The sequence below is a fragment of the Rissa tridactyla genome, chromosome 2, assembly GCF_028500815.1.
Source record: "Rissa tridactyla isolate bRisTri1 chromosome 2, bRisTri1.patW.cur.20221130, whole genome shotgun sequence".
NCBI lineage: Eukaryota > Metazoa > Chordata > Aves > Charadriiformes > Laridae > Rissa > Rissa tridactyla.
Genome location: NC_071467.1, coordinates 168,187,027 through 168,208,282, shown reverse-complemented (window position 1 = coordinate 168,208,282; position 21,256 = coordinate 168,187,027). Strand labels below are relative to the sequence as shown.

Here is a 21,256-nt window from a genome sequence, read left to right as displayed (position 1 = left end):
GCTCTGCTGCGGGGGCTCAGAGAACAGGGTCCAGAGTGACCATGGATTCGTAGCCAGGTGTGTGCTGGGGGAGCAAAAAGGCAGAGCGGTCCAAGGAGGGAGCGAACAGCCTGGGATCCAGCCCTGGCAGGATGCAGAGAGCTCCGTGGGCCAGAGACAGGCTGGGGAGAGGACGGGGAGCTCAGGGAGGTGACAGGAAACCCATTGGGGAGCAGCACAGTCCCAGGGATGGGACTGAACCCTGAGTGGGAGCGGAGGAATCGGTACGGGATCCAGCCTGGACAGAGGGAAGCCTGGGACAGGGATGGATACAGCAAAGCAGATGACAGAGAGAAGGGAAGAAAGCAGAACTCAGGCGAGGCCTCTTACCTTATTTTTGCTGCTCTCACAGCCCTGCAGGCTGGCCAGGATCTGGCTCTCGATGGCCTGGACCCAAAGCTCTCGCTCCTCTGACGTTGAGGCCTCAAAGAGCCACGTCTGGCCCGTCAGGGACACGATAATGAACTCAAATGGCTCATCTGGTTCTGGAAAAGAAAGGTGTGCCATGACATGGGTCAGGGAAGGAGGGGGTCTGCCTGCCTCGTGGGGTGCGAGCACACAGGGAGGTCCCTGTGGCCACTGCGGTGCCCGCGCACGGGCAGGATGCCCAGCAGCGGTCCCCAGGAGGCTGGGACAGAGATGCGCAGGCACTGAGTGCCAGAGCTCTGCACCAGCCTGTCCCTCCCGCTGCTTGCACAGCTCCACTGGCATGGGAGCTCCACTCCTTCCTTCTGCATGCAAACACCCGCAGCCTCCATCGCCCACTGTCCCAGGCCGGGAAGCCCAGGAGGCTGTGGCACCGGGCTTCTGGAAGCTGCTCGCGCCCTGCTCTCCATGCCCTGCAGGTCCCACCCTCAGAGAAAGCTGCTGACCTCCTGAGCAGTGGCATCAGCTCCTCCGCAGAGCTGGAGCCCCCCAAAACAGCCCCGTCACCCCCGAAGTGTGCACAGAGCGCTTGTTGCCTGCCAATGAGTGGCTTTAGAGGGGCAGAGCCCTGCACGCTGCATCAGGAGATGCAAGGAGGGCCCTTCAGTGGGCTCAAAGGCAGCTCTTCACAGTCCTGTGCATTGAGAAGGGGCATCATCGCCAGCTGAGGAGCACAGCAGAGAAGGGACCCCACCTGGGACGCCCTCAGTGCCTGGGCACTCCACGGCCCCACACGACAGGGCACAGCTGCTGTTTCCCCATAGAGAAGCACAAAGTCACAGAGACTGGGGCAGGAGCTATGAAGAGGCAGGAGTGATGCCATCCTTGGCTCAGGCACCCCTCAGTGCCCTGCCAGGCAGGTGGCCTCCGGCTCCCAAACCTGGGAAGCGGAAGCTGGTGGCCATGGCGGTCCCTGGAAGCCGGCCAAGTGGAGCTGCTTCCATGAGGCACGTGGAAGGCAGCAGGGATGGCAGTAGGGACGGCAGCAGGGACGGCAGTAGGGACAGCAGCAGGGACACATGCAGGGCAAAGCGCCCCAGAGGACGGCCAGGCGACCTGCTCCTCAGGCACCTCAGCCACTCCTCTGCACAGCACCAGCATCTGCACCCCACAAGCAAACCCAGCAGATACAGAGTCAATATTAAAGCACTTCTCTGGCTGTGAAACACACGAGGACAAATTCCTGACTTCACGTCTTCAGGGAGGACAGTTTTGGTGAGCCCCAAGGGTCGCTCAGACCAGCAGAGGCTGGGCACAAATGGAAGCGTTAGCATCCCTGCAGATGCAGGCTGCCTAGTGGGTTCCCAGGGGGGTGTCAGACACAGGCACCTCTGCGCTGGGTGGCAGAGCAGGCAGCAGAGACGGGGACAGCGAGAATGTGAGAAAGCGCCTCAGGCCCCCCGGCTCTAAGAAAACAGCCCCAAAACAGCCAAGACTGCTGAAAAGCAAGGCTGACAAGGTGGTCCCCGCTCTGGCTACCGCTCTGACTGCTGTGGGGCTGGGTCTGCCCTGTCCGCCCACCCCACCGGCTGCGCCGAGCGGGCCCTTGGGCCGGGACTTACACCGGGTGCCCCGTCTCAGCTTTACACCCGAGCACCAGCATTTACCTTTTATTGCCAACTTCAGTAGTTAGTGCAGTAAATGACTTAACTAAGCGGGGCCTGAATGGAATGACTAATAAACGTTATGTCACAGCACACGCTTCAGCTCATAGCAAAATGATTTGTAATTACCTAATTAGCGTTATGCAAATAACACCCTCATCTCCATAATGTGCCTTCCCAGCTCTCTATTAAAAGCAGGGAGTCAACTGCACAGCTCCAGAGACGGCGAGGAGGCCGAGGGGCCCAGCCCGGTCCAGCCTGGCAGGGTCTGTGCCCGCGGGGCAGATGGGGAGGAGACCCGGGGGTCTGCAGGGGACCCTCTCCTCTGCCCAACCCCCCTGCAACCTGAGTCTCTCACTGCGGGAGGGCAATGACCGAGGAACCTGCTGCAGCCCACAGCAGCCCAGCAGAGCTAACGAACAGGTCCCACCAAGGGCACGGCAGCCTCGGTTGCTGCTGGGCCGCCTGGCACCGGCTGAGCCAGGCTGTGCCCACAAACACTCTCAGAAAAGCCGTGCAGCCCCGGGAAGTCTCTCCGCGGAGACAGCTCTGATGGGGTGGTGGGAGGGCACAGCCCTTCCTCTCGTCCAGGCTCTCGCTTCCCCTGGAGGCACCGCCACCGGCACTAACAAGCACTGGGCACAGCACCGAACTCTCTACCTCTTTCCATCACGCACAGCTGCTTACCCCAGAACAACCCGAGGGTAAAATGTGGCTCCTGCTACTGCGCCGTGGTGGATCGTGTCACGCTACTCACACAGCAGACTCAGGCTCTTGCATTTCATGGGGGCTAAAAGTGTGAGCGACATCTGGTTGGGAAGATGCCTGCCCTTTGCCGTTGCTGAGAGCACGCCACGGTGTGTCCTGCACAGACCCAGCAGCAGCCACAGGGGCTTGTAGATTATCAGCACTGACGAAATCAACTGGTGCAGGGATGCAAGGCTTGGTCTCCACACCAGGAGACCCCTGAGAGGATCGAATGACTCCAGGAGGAAGGGGTCTCCAGGGGAAGTGCCAACTGGCTTGCCTTTCCCAGATAGAAAGGTGAGACTGTTTCAATCGTTTCACCCTGGAATCAGCTTGGGACTCATCCTCTGGGGAAAGATGTCTGCAATTGCCTTTCTCCTGCTGGGAATGAGAACCTCTGGGGCATCAGGAGGAGGACAAGACCGCAGGGTGCTGGCAGTCAGTCATGCTGACGGACTCTTCCCCTCTCTGTGCTGCACTTGTCTAACCGAGACAACAAGCTTGCCCAGCGCTTTGCCCTTTGCTCCAGCTCTGTCACAGAAAGGACCCCAGAGCCCCTGCTCTGGGGAGTTCCCTGCAGGCAACGTGCCACCTACCCTAAGGACGTTGGCTGTGGAAGCTCCAAGGGCACCAAGTGCCACCTCAAAAACAAGAGTCTAGGAAAATACACAGCTGATAACTTCTGAATACTGGAGAAGAAATGACCAGAGAGCAGCCAGGCCAATAGCCACTGCCCCATCCTCTCTGTGAGCACCACCATCCCTGGACACGGCAGGGAGCACCCAACAGCCAGCGGTCTGGCGAGACAGGACCCCCTGCCACGGCACTTGGCTGGATGTCCCCAGCCCCTGCTCAGCTCCAGCCTGCTCAAGAGCCAGCAGCTGCCCCCACCTCTTCCACTGTCCCAGCCGTGACTGGGATCTGCAGCCCAGGGACCTGAGAGCTCCAGCTGCTCGTAGAGACGCTCCGTTTACCTTGGCAGGAGGCCACACAAGAGCAGGGATCAGGCCCCTGGCAGCTGCAGGACTGATTGCTGCCCAGAGCGAGACATTAATAGCCAGGAAGGAGAGAGTGGCATTTCTTCCTGGGGGACAGCAAATGCCCAAGTGCCTGAGAGAGTGTCTGCAGTTCCCAGATCTCAGATCTGGCCACACTGCTGGAGCAGAGAGCAATAAAGCCACCTGTGGGGCACCCCTATTTATCAGAATGGGCCCCGTTCTCCGTAAATCTCTCCCATCCTTGGTCTGATGGGAGAGACCCACACACTGTGGCTGCTGTCAGTGTGTTGCAGAGCCCTGGCCAGCTGCTCGGACCTGAGAAGTACTGGATGGACTCCCAGTGCTCCTGGCTGCTGAGCCGCTTCTGCTGCCACTGGAACAGTAGCACGCAGGTCGGCACCGTCCCTGGGACTCGGTCAGGATTCCTGACACAGGCTCACAGGACGCCATCATCCTTGTTCCTTCCCCTCGCTTGCTCAGTATCTCCCCCCCAGCACGCAGGCAGGAATCCCAGCCCAAGCCTCCCTGTCCCAGTACCCGTCCCAGCAGAGATGCCAGCAAACGCCTGCCCTGCGGCGCTTGCCGGCCCCGGACTCCCACCAGCCCCTCTGCTCAGGTGCTGCACTGGGTGCCCTGCGTCTCCCAGACCCTGCTGCCAGGGTCTCTGTCGGGCTGCCCACACCCCACCATGGGCAAACAGTGAGATTTCTGGGGCTCCAACCCCACGGACAGACTGTTCCACAGCTCAGTGGCATCCTGGGGCTGCCCGGTCCCAGCGCTGGCAGTGGTCCCAGTCAGACCAAACCCCAGCACCGGCTTCGCAAGCCGCAGGACCTCCATTCCCCTTCCTCCTTTGTGCCTCACGGATTCCAGCTTTACTCCGAACAAAGGGCCTGTTGCTCTCAGCAGAGCCCGGGAAGAGCTAACAAAGGACGACAGCTTTTCTTCCACACCAAGGCTTCTCTCACAAGCAAAACCACTACCTCTGTTTCCCTGCAGCAAGGCAGGACGGCATGGCAGGGCCAGACCTCTCTGGAGGCTTGGCTATGACAGGAGCTGCGGGATCACACCCTGGGCACCGCACGCAGGGCTTGGCAGCGCTGGGAAGGGAATCGAGGGCTCAGAGCAGCTTTAAGCGCTGTGCAGACCCAGCGTCTCGGGCAGTCTGGGACGAGCCCCTGAGCTCCCTGGGGGGCCCATACAAGTCAAATCAGGCTCAAGTCATGGCTTCAGGGAAAGTATGGGTCTTTCTCAGATTTTCTGGGGAGAGGCATAGATTTCTGATGTGGCATGGGCACTTCTGGCCAGGTGAACAGACAGCACAAAGCAGATGACACGGGCAGAAGGGTTCTGACTACCTCTGTTGAAGCACAGCCTGCAGAACACCCTTCCCTGCGCCACGCACAGGGCACAGGCTCCTTCCTGGTGGCCAGAAGAGCCCCAGATCTCACCAGCTAGGACTTGAAAAGGCTACGGTACCGGTGGAAGCCGCTCCTTGCAGGAGTGGGCAGCCCCTTCCAGCCACCTCGGGATAGGGGGGCTATCCCAGGGCCAGAAGGCAGAGCCCGTCTCCCTGGCCCTGCGGCTGCCTGCAGGCACGCTGGTGGGAGTCCATTACGCCAGCTCCATTAGAATTAGTGGGCAGTGGAAATGAACGTGCTTGTCTCTCTCTCTCTCTTGATGATTTTTTGATGATGTTTTAAAGACTGAGCTCCGTGAAGAGTTGCTGAGCAGAGTTCGGTGCGAGCCGGCTCTGCTAATGGGCGTTAACCCCATGACCCAGCTCCAACGCCGCCCAGCAATGAGTGCTCCAAATGAGAGCAAAATTAGCGAGGGCGCTGCACAGCGGCCAGGACGGGCTGGGGCCATGCAGCTCTCGGACCCGACCAGCAACTGAGTCACCCAGCTGAGTGGGCTTGAGGACTTCTGCAGCCACCGCAGCGAGGTGGCCGGCCCTCGCGGAGCTGCCCGAGATGGGGGAAGCCAGCAACCCCCACCGCCAACACGCCAGCCCTGGGAGGAAGCATCTCCTCTGGGCCAGCAGAGGAGCACTGGGAAGAAATGGGGAAAGAGAAATCCTGCAAGCCCTGCCAGGAACCAGCACAAAGTGAAACAAAGAGGGTAAGGGGAGAGCCCCGCTGAGAAGCCAGGATGGGCCAGAGCTCTGCTGCGCAAAGGTGGCCCAGAGCCAAGATGCCCAGCAGACCGGTGGACCTGTTGCTGTCACCTGCAGAAGCAGCAGGGGATGCCGGAGGGGAGAAGCAGCACAGGGAGAAAGGGAAGCAGTGGCATCCCGGGAGCGTTGCCCTTACAGCTCATGCCGAGGCCCTTCTCTCCACTCTCTGTGGCAGGAAGCACAGCTTTGAGAAGCGGTCCATCTGGGTGACTAAAAACACCTCAGCTTCAGCACAGGGCTGGGCGCAGGGATCTGTCCTGCCTTGTGAAGGGCTCAGACTACACCCTGCAACAACGCAAAGAGCCCAGTCCATCCCGGAGACCCCACTGCAGGGACCTTGCCGTGGAGTCCCCCATGGACACCCTGCTTCTCCCCAGGGTGCGGGATGAAACCCCAGGCCAGTGTCCCTCCCCAGGGAGCTGCAGTGGGACAGGCTGGCCACATCCCTCACACATACCCAAGGTGCTCCCACGCGGGGTTGGGGCAACACCCTCAGAGCACAAGCGGCAACATGGGGCTCCCCTGTCCCTCCGCATCAGGACACAAAGCAGCTCCGCAGGGAGGACACAGAAGATGGAGCAATGCCCCTCTGGTCACAGCGGGAGGATGCAGCACGATGCTCCTCACCCCGCGCGGCAGGACCGTGCTTCTCCCAGCACTCGGGGCCACAGTTCTCTCCCCCAGCAAGGCACTGGATGGAGCTCCTGGACACCAGCCCACAAGACTCAGGGCAGCACTTCCCACCCCAGCAGGCTGGGCAGAAGGGAGCTCAGCACAGGGAGGGGTGGGAGCCCTTCCATGCCAGCACCCCAGGCATGGAGAGCCCTCCTTGCTGGCCGGCTCCTTCCCTGAGCAGACGGGACGCAGCCCCTGCCCTGCATGCAGGACGGTGCGGGACGCTTCCCCCCGCATCCCAGCAGGTCCAGGAAGGAGGAGCAGGATCCCACTCAAGTTCAGCAAAACAAGAAGCAGAGCTCATGCTGAGCCTTGCCTTGCTCCCGAAGCAGGAGGTCCTCTTTCGCCTCCGCTCTCCCCCGGCTCCCATCACATCCAGCCTCTCCCTTCGCACTGCCCTTCTCCTGCTCCTGTCCTGTCTCCCACCTGGAGCTGACATAGCAGAGGTGCCTCTGGATGCCCTGGCAAGTGGGTGCTCATACAGGGGGGACATGGGGGGACACCTCCAGCTTGTGGGGTGCATGGCAGAGACATGAGGGCTGGTCCTGCCTTTGGTGTGGGGAGTCCCTGGCCCACAGCTCTGCTCTCTTGCTGCCAAGTCCATGCAGAGTGTCCAGGAGCGGGGCAGCCAGCAGGCCCCCCAGCCTCGGGATGCTTGTTTGCAAGCTGCCACTGTACCACATCATTATGAGGTGTTTGGGATATCAACAAATTAGCAGGCGTCTGGGAAGAGAAGGATGCAGCACCATTCGTAAATGTCAGCTCGCTGCCTCCTCATTTTGCAGATCATTAAACCCAATATTCCTAACCTGTATTAGTGCAACGGGGACAGGCCCCCTCCACAGCGACAAGCCGCCAGGAGAGCCGCAGCGAGAACATTGCTATGGAGACCCCGCAGCGCAGTGGGCTCTGTCCCAGTGCCCCCAGACCCCCGAGTGCCCTGGGCTGAACTGGCACGCTCCCGCTGCCCCGGCTCGGTGGAAGCGGAGGTAACCCCCAGGGACACCACAGGGTACCTGGTGATGTGGGGGGGGGGGGGTCACCGCAAGGGACCAGGAGTGTCATTTCTGTGTATATGGCGGGAGGCGGACGCCATACAGGGTGCAGTGTGGCAGTGGGGCACAGTGGGGCTGGGAGGCACCGAGGGGCCATGTGGGGTGCAGGCACTGGGGCGGGGGGGGTCATGCTGCGGTAACAGGAGGGAGCGCAGGGACAGTGTGGGCTCCACGGTGAGAGGGGAGGATCGTTGCAAGACACACCGGGGGGGATACGGGTGTGCACAGGAGGGTCTCTCAGATGGCCGCACGGAGCTATACGAGGAGCTGCACAACACGGCGCTGTACGAGGTCCCCCCCGGGAACCACAGAAGGAGGGGGGTAAGGAGCTGATGGAGACGGGGGTTCAGCCACGGTGTGGCGATGCCCTGGCACAGGCTGCCTTCCTCCCGCCAGGATGGAGCAGGGAGCTCACGGGGTCTGTAATGAGCAGGAGTGACTCGTTAGCACTGAATTAAGAGGCTTGGCGGAAGGGAGTGCACGGGTGACACAAGCTGCGTGGGGCAGGCGGGAGCTGAGCAACAGCAGCTGGAATCCCCAGCAATCTGGTAAGCGCAGCTCAGCCCCGCGCGCCCAGCTCGCCGAGATCAGGTTCCAACAGCCCCTGACAGTTGGTATTAATCACGCACATCGCCCCAACACAACTCTTTACTGGCCATCAATTTCCCGTGGGTTTTAAAACTAAAAAACAAAGACAAAACCGCGTCGTTTGGCCGCCACTGAGAAGCACATTAAGGGGCTGTCAGCTTCTCGCCATGCACCCTGCATCACTCTTTAAGCACATGAGAAGTTCATTATCCCTGGAGCTCTGGCAGCCATGGGGATGCTGGCGCAGGGAGCGTCGCGAAGGTGCTCCCGCTGTCAGACATGGCTGGTGGCTCCCCGGGGCCCTCCTGGCTGCCCCAAACGGGAGCCAGAGGTGCCGGGCAGGGGGGAGGCATGGCTGCAGTGGGGGCTCTGGGCTCGCCCGCGGCAGGACAGGGCACTCCTGGCCACGGCACTTTGCTGGGCTTTGAGCTCAAGCAGACTTTCTTGACGGTGCTTGCGAGCTGACGCTGCAACCCCGCTGTGGTGATGAGCTCTTCTCTTCCCGGGGTGGCTGCGACATCCCCTGACAGCCTGACACCACGTTTGCCAACCTGTGGGTGCTCCCTGACAGCCTGAGCCGCACTCTGCTTTGGTGACATCCCCGGCAGCCCAATACCACGCTTGCCATAGTTTGCTGATGCTCCCTAGCAACCTGACACTGCGCTCTCTTTAACATGCGACCATGTAAAAAAGCAACAGCTCGTTTGATTTATGATACTTCAGAACAACTAAGATTCAATTGCTCCGCACGTCCCTGGCTCTGATTACCTCCTAAATGAGATAAACTGATGGCAATTTATCCCCAGACCTCACCAACTTTCCCAGGATGCTAACCTGAGACGCTCGTGCCCTGCACACGCAGGCATCGCGCTGGGATCTTCCCAAGGCAGCCTGGCCCCAGCCCAAGCCGGGCTCCTCCGCGCTCCCCGGCTGCTGCTTGTGTCTGGGAGAGACGCCGCGACGGAGAGCTGAGCCCGACACCATGCCCGGCCCGACGCGGCTGCTGAGATCTCCCAGCAGGAGGCTCTGGGGGTCCTGGCTGCGGCGCTCCCCACACTGGCGCAGCCACGCTGGCGTGGGCCCTTGGAGAGCGGAGCCAGTCACTGGGCTGTCCCCCACGCTCCTCCCGGGACGGCGTGCCCTCATGGTGGGATGAGTACCGCGAGGGAGGGCAGCTCTGCCACGGAGCACGGCAGCCCTGCTCTCTGCACAGCCCTTTTTACACTTTCACCGTGTTGACTATGTGAAAGCAAAAAGCTCAGATTATCCTGCTGTGAAAAAACTGCTGGTAACTGTTCAAAAGCAGCTAAAAAAGATTCAAGGAAGAATCAGACATACTTATGGACACCAGGCCATGACACAAGTCATCAGTCATGCCCATGATGTGGGGCAACGCTCAGCCCCGGGTTCACAGCTGGAACCAATCGCTGACCATTAAGACACAGGGATGGGACCTCACATGGAAGGTCATTATCTCTTATTTGCTTGCTGCCAGTTTCCATCTCTAACGCAGGCTGCCAGGCAGGACAGGGGCCTGGGTGTGACTCCAGCCTTGTGCTCCTGAGCGTCTAGGAAGCAGAGAACCCAGGCATCACTCCCGGAGTCACTCCTCTGCGTCTGCCCTGCGCTGCCTGGTCCTGGCGCCGGGGAGCAGTGCCAGTGCTGGGGACAGGAGAGGCACGAAACGAGTCGCCCAAGGAGGGTACCACAGGCAGGGAGACCCAGCACCAGCTGGACATGCAGCAGGCGGGGGATCGATCGTCTGCCTGAAAAGGAGCGTGGGATTCAGCTCCACAATCCGTACTGAGCACAGGGATGTACGAGGACCCTTTCTCTCCCCAAACCGGGGTAGACAGCTGTTCGCTACTGAAACATCAGGCTGGCTGCAGCAGGACCAAGCTGTGACCCTCCAAGTGTGAGCTGCCTCCACACAGCACCAGCGTTAGGCTCCCGCGGACACGGGGCACAGCGCCGCTGGCACCGGTGCTGCCTGCCAGCCCCGGACCCGCAGCGCACGCAGCCTGGCCTCCCCGGCGAGGCGACTCGTGAGGATGACAGAAATGACCTGGCCTTTGGAAGCCCAACTTTTCACCTGGATAAGTTTTCTAATATGGTAGATTACATAAAAAAATAAATACAAGGTAAGTTTTTGAAAAGCCAACCAGAAAGTCAGAAAACCCACCACGTAATACCCCACGTGGAAGACATTCTGACCCAGCGCGTGCCTGGGAGCAGCAGGGTCTCTGTGTCTGACAGCAGCGTGGGCCAGTGGATACTGCACTCACCGACCGAGGGGACTCGGAAAGACCGGATTCACGCTGGAGACACAGAGGTCGGCTTGCTCGCGAGATTGCTCTGCTCTGCCGTGCTCTCCAGCTCCTCACATGGTGTCCTCACCACCCCCTTCCCACCAGAGCGGGCCAAGCGCCCGCTGCCGCGTGTCCCAGCGGCGGCAGGACTGCGGAGCACCAGGGGGGTATGTTTCCTGCTCCTGGTTCTGGTGCCAGAGGCTTCTGGCAGCAGGAGGAGCAACTGTGTGCAAGGTCTGCGCCGTGACAAATGAAGTTTGGTAACCGACACTTCACTGGCAAATGAAGTTCCATGTTGATAAACGCGAAGTAATGCACATTGCAGGAAAAAATTACATTACTCCATCACCCGACAGGGCTCTAAATTAACTGTATCAACCCAAGACAGGGCCTGGATATCCTTGCAAATAGCACAAGACCTCTGCCCAGCACACCACCGTGGTCAAGGCCCAGGGCAGGGAATACCAGAAAACATTCTGATGCCCTTGTACACATCACGTGTCACCACATCGTCACTTTGTGCAGCCTCGGTCACCGCACCTTCCAAGGATACTGTCAAACAGGGAAAGGCAGCAGGAGTGAGCACGTGTCCGATAAAACTCCTCATGAAATGACAGAAAAACTGGGCTGGCTCAAAGACCCATGGACTGGGCATCCAAGGAGGAGCGTGACACCTGGATGCAGAGGGCAGGGAATTCTGCCAGGGAGGGATCACACACGCTTTGTGAAAAAGTAACTTATTTAATTTTATGACTTTGAGCAGTGGTCAGTCCGCATTACTGCTTCATAAAAGTGTTCCCACACTTAATTACCTTTTCCACTAAGAAATTATATTCAGTTTTGTGCAACTTGAGATCCTCTGCACCTCCTCACGCACCCCCAAATGTGCGGAACAGCCTTGCAGGACCAGACTTCTTTCTCTCTAAGCACTGAAAACACCAGCCCTCTGCTTCTCAGTCTTCATTCGGGCAAGCTGAACACCTTAATGCCCATATCATAAATACGTTCATCAGACCCAAGTCAGTTTTGGGACCTTCTTTACAACTCTCTCCAGTATTTCCATGATCTCTTGGAGTATTATTTACAGGATGGGACACAGTACTCCAGCACACGCTTTCTTAGTTTCATGTGTAGGTGCAAAGTCATTCTACTCTTTGGTATCCCACTTTTCAGATATACAGAGAATACGTCTCTCTTTTTTGCCAAAGCACTGGACTAAGAACTGCAAACCGAGAGCTGACGTGGGGAAGGGCAGTAACGCGTCTGAAGAGTCAACACATACCCATAGCTAAGAACGCACCAGTTGTTTAACAAAAAATTTAAATACAGATAATAGTTCTTGCTTTCCACGAGACATCCAGTGTATATTATAGACACAAATGATGCTCAAGATGCCTGAATCAACCGCCGCAAAGGGGAAGTATTTCCTGAACTCAGTGGCTTCCAGGTGAAGGTAACTACAACAGAAAGGAATGAACGACAGAACTGCCGACCTCCTGCGGAGATTGTCACCACAATGATTCTGAGACAGGGAGCTTAGGAAGAGTTGTTCTGCCACGGGAAGCCTGGGCTGCTGATCTGCAGGCTGACCTGTGATTCGGAGCACGACGCCAGCACAGCCGCAGCACGCTTTGTCAGGTACAGCCTAACAAATATACAGGATAAAACCTTCCCGTTTGTTTTGCAGTAGCCATGAGTTTCAAACACTTGTACTTAACCCCTCTCCCCCTGCCTTTAGCCATCAGAATTAAATCTTTATTTTGGTTTACTACAAAAGCTTATTGAGCGCTGTGGGACAGGATGACCTAGGACAAAGTCAAATCTTACAGCCTGAGGATCACTTTTCCCACAGAGGCTAACCATGGATGCAGGCTTTGGAGAACGCGTTTGCCAAGCTAATCCCTACCTGGACAAACCTGCATGGCTTTTCACAGCAAAACACCCCCCTGGATGCACCTCGACCCTGCCACCTTGCAGGCTCCCTGCCGAGCTTTGGGTCCTTCTTCAGAAACCGCAGAGACACCAAAGTCTCAACAGAAAAACCATCAGTACTTTTAGCACAGGCAAACCCACGTATACACCTTCAACTGGTTTCATAGAATCATAGAATCATTTAGGTTGGAAAAGACCCTTGGGATCATCGAGTCCAACCATCATCTCCACTCTACAAAGTTCTCCCTTACACCATATCCCTTAACACCACATCTGGAGTAGATAAATTTTTCCAAAAAACGCTCACCTTTGGGCAGATGGCTAGGAAAGGTCTTTTAAATACTGAAAGTTTGGCAAATCTACAAGCGAACAGAAATATAGCTTCTTTCTTGTGGTAGAAAGCGTCTGCACACCGTAAGCGCAGCTAAGCACACCTTCACTGTGCGGTGTGCTCTCACCTCTGCTAATACAGTTAGTGATTATTATTACCACTAATAGTATGTGCAGTCACGGGCATGACGGCAGCCCTGCTTCCACCGCAGGTGAGAAATCAAGGGCAGAGCGAGAGGCGTGTTGTTTCTTTCTGCCCAAGCACCAGCCGGCTCGGAGGGGGAGCACTCCAAGCCCCAGGTCCCCGGCGAGCCCTGGCAGGACTCCTGGGCTCGCGCTGCAATGCGCCGGCAGAGCTGCCCCAGGCAGCAGACCTTTCCTACCTTCTGCTGCCGTGCTGGGGCCATCAGGCCGAGTCGTCCCTGTGCTCTTTTTCCTGCGATGCTTCTTCCTGTTTGCGTGTGGTGACGGAGGCGGCTCCAGCTTCGGGCTGGCAGCACTGGAAATGTTCGGGCTGGAGCTGAGAGAGTCGGCAGTACCGTTAGCTGGGAACAAAGATAAAGACAGCAATGTATAGCAAGACAGTGACAGTCTGCTCTTTCTAGAGACAACCAAGCACCCTGGAGACAGCCCTGGTGCTCAGAAGGCACAGCCCCACGAGACGGGACAGTACCCACACTCAGCCCCATTTCACGGGGCCGCACGACACTGGCTCCAGCTCAGGATCCTTAGGCAGGGTCTGGCTGGACGCGCTCTGCACTGGGATTCACCCAGGACGATCGCACAGAGACAGCGCTGGCATCTACATGGCCGGGACAAGCGTAGAGACATCAGCGGGGGCAGCCCGACATGCCAGCCCTGCCGCGCGTGTCCCCATCCGTACTGCTCAGCTCAGCCTCCCCACGGGGCGACACGCACGCTTGGGGAAGGGACGGGCCTGGGAAGGGCTCTCGGGCCCCCCGGGTGCAGATCTGGGTCCCAGGATCCGTGGTGCTGCTGCAGAAGCCCGGATCCCCCCCGGCACCGCTCTGCCAGACGAGGTGACTGGGGTTGCCACACTCAGGAACCTAAGCATGATGGTCTCAATAGGCTTCCGATACGGAGCTGAAGAAGCTGCATCCCCAGCAGCAACGCACCAAATTTATCCTCAATCATACTGTTCCTTACAATTAATAGCAGAATTAGAAACAATCAGGGAGCTGCCTAATTACTGTCAATTAGAGCGCGCTAATCAAGCTCCGATCACACACACACACGCTGCCGCTGCACTCACCATTAAATGTCAAATTTCATTAGAGACCAGCAACAAAATCAAAAGCCTGACATTCAATTTCAGCAGCACACACAGCGCAGGCTTCCAATCAGCATAAAAATGCAGACTCCGGGGAAGGCAACGAGGCGCAGGAGCCCTCGCTGCACTGTTAACCCTCTCCGAAATGCGCTCCTGCCTCTCCGCTGTCCACCCACCCTCAGGGCACCTTTGGAAGCTCCGCTCCCAGCCCGCTTCTCTCCCGGGCAGCTCACCGTCCTCTTTGCAACAACCCAGTGTCTCCCATCAAGTCCTAACCTCCAATTCCCACGTTTCCTGGCACCTGAAATTAAGAAAGCAATCACAGCATCTAACAAGGGCAGCGCCCTCCAGCAGCAGGGACTGCCCGTGACTTGGCAAACCCTCCCTCCTCCCGCTCCGGCCTGGCCTCTACCCTCCCTTCTCAGCCCGGTCGGTCAGACTGGCTCTCCGGGGCTTGGTCTGTCCCTGTGTGGCGAGACAAACAGCCAACATGGGAGGAGAGGGCTACCAGCAGCGGCCAGGAGCTGCCCCGGGCAGAAGTCAGGCGTGCAGCCGGTGCATCCCTCGCTCGGCTGGGAGAGGATGCGGCGTCGTAGCTCTTCCACCTCTGATTTCTACTACACTTGACACACGCTAGCAGGGTGTTTCTGCTGCTATTTATCCACAGGGAAATAGCTCACCCTTGACAATTAAGAGAGATAAATCTAATAAATTCAGACTCCATTTTTATAAATATAAATTACTGGCGTCGTTCAACAGGACTACGCTTAGAGCAGGTGTGAGGCACCTTCATCTCCAAGCCTGGGTGTCGCAGGGGACCTGAACTTTCTCGTTGGAGGCTACACGTGATGCATCCAGCCTTCCTCTGCTGCCCAGCTGCTCCCCAGGACACCCCCGGGGCCCAACCAGGCATCCTGCCCCCGCTCCAGGCTCAGCGTGAGGGTTCGTGCCCTTCTGCAGCTCCCAACAAGTGCCCGCAGGCTGCGGGGAGCCTGACACCTCCCGCTCCGCGGAGCAGAGATGGCCCATGTCCCCACGCTTCTTACTGCCCATGAGCTAAAGCCACAGAGCTGGGGGCTTCCAGGGCCCTCAGCGGGATGGGGATGGGACTGCAATGGGGTGGGGGCAGAATGTGAAACATGCTTCCTCTCCAAGATGAGGTATTGCTTGCTCTCCCTCTTTTTCTCCAGCAGGACAGAAGACAGCTCCTCTGACCCACCCAGGGACTTCCAGGTCCCCGGCTCACCACGGGAACCTTCCACAGGCACACATGGGACCTCCTGCTTCCTCCCTCCAAACCAGCTGGCCTTTCGGGCAGCCCCGGGGGCCCCACGGGTGGGCTGTGGAGGTCCTCCCATAAAGGACAAACACAAAATGTGCTGGAGCATGTTTACCCGACCTGTACGGCCCGTCCCACCCCTCTTCCGTGTGCTCTCCAGAGCACAGCTGGAGGAAGCTTCCCAGGATCCGTGGGGGCAGCCTGCACCCTCTGCGCATGCTGCAGGTCTGCTCTGGGCAGAGAAATATCCCCCACCCTGCCCCGCCACGTAGAGCCGCAAACCCAGCAGAGAGCTCAGACCTGGGCTGCCCGGACGCGGCAGCACAGCCGGGGTTCAGGTGTGGGAGCGAGGGATGCCGGCGTCGGCTCCGCTCAGCCCTGCAGCGGAGGGGCGGACCTGCTGCGCATGGGAAGCACTGCCTGCACCCCAAGAGCCCTCTCCCTCCTCACACCGAGAGCCCACTTCTCCTGCCGGCCGCCGGCCGTGCAGGCACGCAGAGCCCGGTCTGCTCCAGCCGACGGGGACGGCAGTGCAGGGAGCCGCTCACCGACCCCCTGGGGCCAGGGGTTTGCTCCAGGGGCTCTGCCTGCCCTGGCCCTTTCTCGACAGCCCCGAGCGGTTCTGCGATGGGAGACGGGTCGGACATCACTGCTGTCCCTGCCAGCGCAGTGGTGAACGCGCCGTCAGCTGTGAGCTGGGCGATGGACTGTGAGGCTGCTCCAGGAGGCCACCAGGCCAGCCGGGCTGGTGGCCCCCCACATGCCATGGACCCTTCAGCACAGCTGGGCAGTGACATGTCTCTGGAGCACTAACATGGGTCAGGGCAAGGCAGGGCTGACCCACCGGGCTCGGCATCCAGCACGGTGCAGCAGGACCCGGGCAAGGGGACGAGCGGCCATCAGCGCTCGAGACACACAATTAGCGGTGAGTCGTCATCTCACCCCTCCACGTCACCGGGAGAAGCTGCAGCATCGCAGCTCACGTCAGTGCCAGTCTCCAGGTTACTTTGCACAGGAGAGGCAGATTGCTTCGGGCGGGTGGTCGCAAGCGCAGCAGGATCCTCCTGGGGACAGGGAGCAGGGCTCGGCTTGTCCTGCGACACCCTGGCCAGAGCCAGGGCAGGCAACCACACAGCCCAGCCATGCCGGGCCCCTGGCCCCGGGGCTGGAGGCTGTCCGGAAGGGCTGTGACACAAAATTCACCTGGGCAAAGGACACACGTGTGCCGACCGCAGCACTGCCTGCACGAGCGCCCGCAGGCCTCGCTGCTGCGTGTCAGGGGCACGGGAAGCTCCTGCCGCCTGCGCGCACGGCTCCCGTGGGCAGGGCACGGTGCTGCCGGCGGCGGGGGCACCCCTCTCCCAGAGCCGGGCACCGTCCCCGCGGAGTCCCAGCAGACGCGGCCGTGTCCAAAGCGCTGTGCAGAGCGGCCGCCCCCTCGCACCCCGCTTCCTCCCAAGGAGCGGAGGCTGCCCCGCTGCACCCCGTGTCCGAGGCGAGGGGCGGGGGGGCTGCCGGCACATTAATGCTCAGAGCTGCGCCCTTCCGCTCCCGTCGCCTGCGCTGCCCCATCAGCAGTAACAGTCTGATTAATTCGCTTCCAGCAGGGAGCTGATGGGGCCAATGATGGAGCCGCTGCATCAGGCGCGCTGAAATTGATAGTTTTTCACAGTTACAAATGAGGAGCCTCCTCAGCTGCAAATGGCGCCCGCACAGTCGGACTCCGGTAATGATCATAAAGAGGCTCTCTTTAAACTGCGAAAGCCCCTGGGACCGAGCGGGGGGGCGGCTGCCGCGCTAATGAGAACTACAAGGGGCGAGCAGGCATGGAAATGGCTCCTCCACTCTTGATGTGCATTTAACTGCTTTTTTAGTGCGGCGGCAGAGCCAGGAACGAAGGAGTGATGAATGCAGCACAAAAGCATTTATTTTCCAATTCGGCAAAGTGGCTACGTTGGGAAATGTATGAATTATTTTAATTCACTCAACTGTCCTGAAACATCACAGAGAGCGAGTGAGCGTGGGGGGAGGGGGCGGGCCGTGCTCAGTGTGTGCTCCAGAGACAGGAATTACTCCTATCCGTTCAACTGCCCCAAAATCTGGGCGCTGGGGGTGCCGACGAGGCGCAGAGGTGGGGGAAAGCAATGGTAACTCCTCGCAGGGTGAGCCGAGAGCGGGGCTGGCAGAGGAGTGAGGTTGGAGCAGTCCTGCCGCGGAGCAGCATCCCTCGGCTGGAGGGGGACTGCTGTACCGTGCCCGGCGGGAGACCTTCTCCCCCTGCTTTGCACACTGCCAGCTGACCCTCGCGAAGGTGGACAGTCCCAGCAAGGCCCCAAAGAATGTGTCCAACACCCAGGAGCAAGCTCTGGGCTGGCAGCCCCAGGGCAGAGCTCAGGATGCCCCACCACCAAAACAACCCTCCCTACCTGCTGCAGCCGGGGGGAGCGGGGTGAGAAGGGATACTCACAGGGGTTGGGGCAGCTGCCGGGGATAGCCACGGCCTCGTTCCACTGGTCCGCACTGGAGACGGAGTAGGAGCGCTGGTGCATGCCGTCGGGCTTTGAGCTGAAGCCCACCAGGTTGATGCCGCTGATGGAGCGCTCCGAGTGCAGGGAGGTACTGCTGGTCGAGTGCGGAGCACCTGCGAGAGAGACGGAAACTTAGCACGGAACCAACACTGCTCTGCACCATGGTGGGAGAAGGAAAAACTGTCCTCTACCCGATGTGACGTGCCCCAGACCGGGCTCGCTCTGGCTCTCCTCTCCCAGGGGGTGCCAGCGCATCCCCCCCCAAAGGTGCTGAGAAAAGAGCACTGCCCAGCACGCTCCGCCTCCCAGAGGGACGCCCAGCTTGGCGAATTTCAAGGTAGCGCCCCCAGACACAGAGCTGGGCATGCTGGCACGCAGCTTCCCCCTCCAGCCAGACTTCGCAGCTGGGTTCACGCTCTGCTCACCATCGTCACCACGGCCCCAGGCACCGGCACAAACACAAACCCACCCCACAGCCCATCTGCCCACCACCGCTCCCTCACTTCACTCCTTGCCCGTCCCTAGCAAGAAATACAACCATGTTGGAGGCACTAGGAGCGAATGGAAAATCACATGGAGGACGTCAAAGGGACAAGCAGGGAAAGAGATGTCTGTAAGGTGGGGATCGTGGGTGGAAAAGCCTCTTCCCACTAGCTGGAAACTCCTTGATCTGAGCCCAGACCTTGAACCCCCCGGGAAAGGAGTGGTTTTGGGGCTGGAGGCTGTCACAGAAGACAAGATCACTCAGAGATTCAAAACGGGTCAAGTGTTTCTGGATTACAAGAATACCCAAAATTTCCAGAATAGTAAACGGAGCAGCTCTGACAGCGAGCAAAGATCTTGCTGCTGAAGGCTGCAGGCAATCTGTTAAGGAGGATGACACTGCCCTAGAGGGACTACCCCACACCTGCCCACTACAAGCGTTCCCCCATGCCTTCCTTCAGGGCATTCGGCTCCAGCCACCGCAGAGCAAGTGCTCTGGGAGCTCAGGGGTGAGCAAAGGGTCCCTTTCCCTACCCTGAAGCTACCTGTCCTCCTTCCAGGCCCGGAGGGGTAGATGCAGAGCTGGGACTTCCGCACCAGCCCTCCTGGCCATGGAAGAGGGCAGGGCCCATTGGGCTCCGGCTGCAGCGTGCCCGGCTGATGAGACACACGTCCACAGCCCAGCCTGTCTGCTTGCCCCAGCCCCGCCAGAGCCAGCCACCCCCTGGCCACGCAAGGAGGCGGGATAAGATAAACCGGGCAGCTTGTTTCACGGACTGGTGTGAAAGCAGGATCCTTTCACAGAAGCAGGCTGGAGAGCAGGAGCAGGTCCCCAGCTGGATCTGCTACAGCCAGCACAGCTCACCTGACCCTGTCCTCACTGCGCAAAACCTGCCTCCCTTTGCTCTCCCAGAATCCCAGCACGGCTGAGGCTGGCAGGGACCTCTGGAGGTCGTCCTGTCCCACCCCTGCTCAAGCAGGGCCACCCAGAGCCAAGTGCCCTGGCCTGTGTCTGGGTGGTTTTGAGTATCTCTAAGGACAGAGACTGCACCACCTCCCCGGGCAACCTACTCCAGCGCTCAGCCACCCTCCACAAAGAGCAGGGCCCTGAAATCCCACGTGTAGCCCCAGATTTTGTACATAAAGTTACGCTTCTGTCCCTGCTGTTTCCATGAAAACCTAAGAAATGTGATTTGAATGTCACTGGTGCCTGAGCGCTGCCTGAGGCTGCGAAGTGCCTGAAATGACAGCTCAAGAAGCCCAGATGCCCCTACAAAAGGCGGACCAAAGGCGTGCGCTGAACGGAGGGGTGATATGGGCCATCAGCCCTGCACCAGGCGTGCCCTGTGTTCGTCGACCGCACGGGGGGTGCCTCCCACCCTCCTCTTCCCACCCTGGGCCAAAAATCCCCCTTCCCTGCTGACTGTGCAGGGACCATCGCGAGCCCTGTCTGCGGATCCTGCTGCCCGGCAGTGCCGACGCGGGGCTCGCCGGGCCCTGCAGCCCCGCAATGCTGGGGATGCTGCCGGCTCGTCTGCCTCCATCCCGGCTGCTGCACGCTCCCCCTCCCTCCCCTTGTTCAGCGCCACAGAAACACGTGTAAAACCATGACACTGACTTTGCCTCTAATTAGCCCTTAATTTACAAGACACACTCGGAAGGGTAATTAGCTGGCGCTCCGCTCCTGACTGCCGCATCCATCTCCTCTCGCCTCCTCGTGGGAGGGAGCCTGCTGCCACTGGAGCAGGGACAACGCTGCTCTCCCGGGACCGGGAAGAGCTGGGTCCCGGGAACTGCACTGCTGGGCTGGGCTGGGCTCAGACGGGATGCGATGGATGGGATGGGATGGGCTGCCCCCAGAGCTCAGGCAGTGTCCCCAAGCCAGGCTGCGCTCACCGCACGTGTCTACGGCCAAAGCCACGGAGGAGAAGGCGGCACACAGCAGGAGCGCAGCGCGCCTGGGAGAAGCTCCTCCAGCAGAGAGGAAAGTCCTGCAGAGCCCCAGGGAGCCTAGATTCACCCCCTGCACCTCCACCCCAGGCACGTCCCTTCCATCACTCCTCCGAGGAGAGCTGCCACAAATGCCCCAGCCCTGACCAGCCCCAGGGACACGCTGTCCTGCTGTGGCCAAGGCACCCTCCAGACCTGCCCCCAGGGAGGGACCTCCTGTGGCATGGCGTGGTGCGTGAGGCCGGGCAGCGGGAAGCAGTGGTGGCAGCAGGAAAGGAAAGGGCTGCTGTGGTCACACTGGCAGAGCAGAAACCCCAGGTGCCTCCAGAGCCTGCCCACAGCCCCGCTCCGCTGTGGGTGGCCACCCTGGAGCATGCCGTGCTGCCAGGCAGGCGGCCGCAGCTGCAGCGTGACCCGCACCGCGTCTGAGCAATGCCAATGCCTGGGCATTGCGTCTGAGCAATGCCAAGCGTGTGCAGAAGAATCACAGAATCATAGACTCGCCTAGGCTGGAAGGGACCTTTCAGATCATCTGGTCCAACCATCAACCCAACTCTGACAAAAGCCATCACTAAACCATATCTCTGAGCACTACGTCTGCCCGGCTTTTAAATACCTCCAGGAATGGTGCCTCAACCACTTCCCTGGGCAGCCTGTTCCAATGCTTAATAACCCTTTCAATGTAAAAATTGTTCCTAATATCCAGTCTAAACCTCCCCTGGCACAACTTGAGGCTGTTTCCTCAGAAGACACACTCGGGAAAGCTGCGAGATGTGCTCAGAGCCCGGACCCCCTGGCCCCGCACAGGTGCCCAGCACGAGCCGCCCGCATCCCCCGCCCGCCTTG

General features: G+C 59.6%; 1 protein-coding gene across 2 annotated transcripts in view; it reads right to left on the bottom strand.

Moving 5' to 3' along the window:
• Positions 1-21,256, bottom strand: part of AGAP3 (ArfGAP with GTPase domain, ankyrin repeat and PH domain 3) — a 156,683-nt gene that overhangs the window by 3,730 nt on the left and 131,697 nt on the right. For both annotated transcript variants that reach the window (XM_054189474.1, XM_054189472.1), the window contains exons 12-14: positions 17,917-18,090; positions 13,263-13,424; positions 370-524 (exon numbers count right to left, since the gene is read on the bottom strand). In XM_054189474.1, the coding sequence (XP_054045449.1) occupies positions 370-524; positions 13,263-13,424; positions 17,917-18,090 (491 nt within the window). The remainder of the gene's footprint in view (positions 1-369; positions 525-13,262; positions 13,425-17,916; positions 18,091-21,256) is intronic.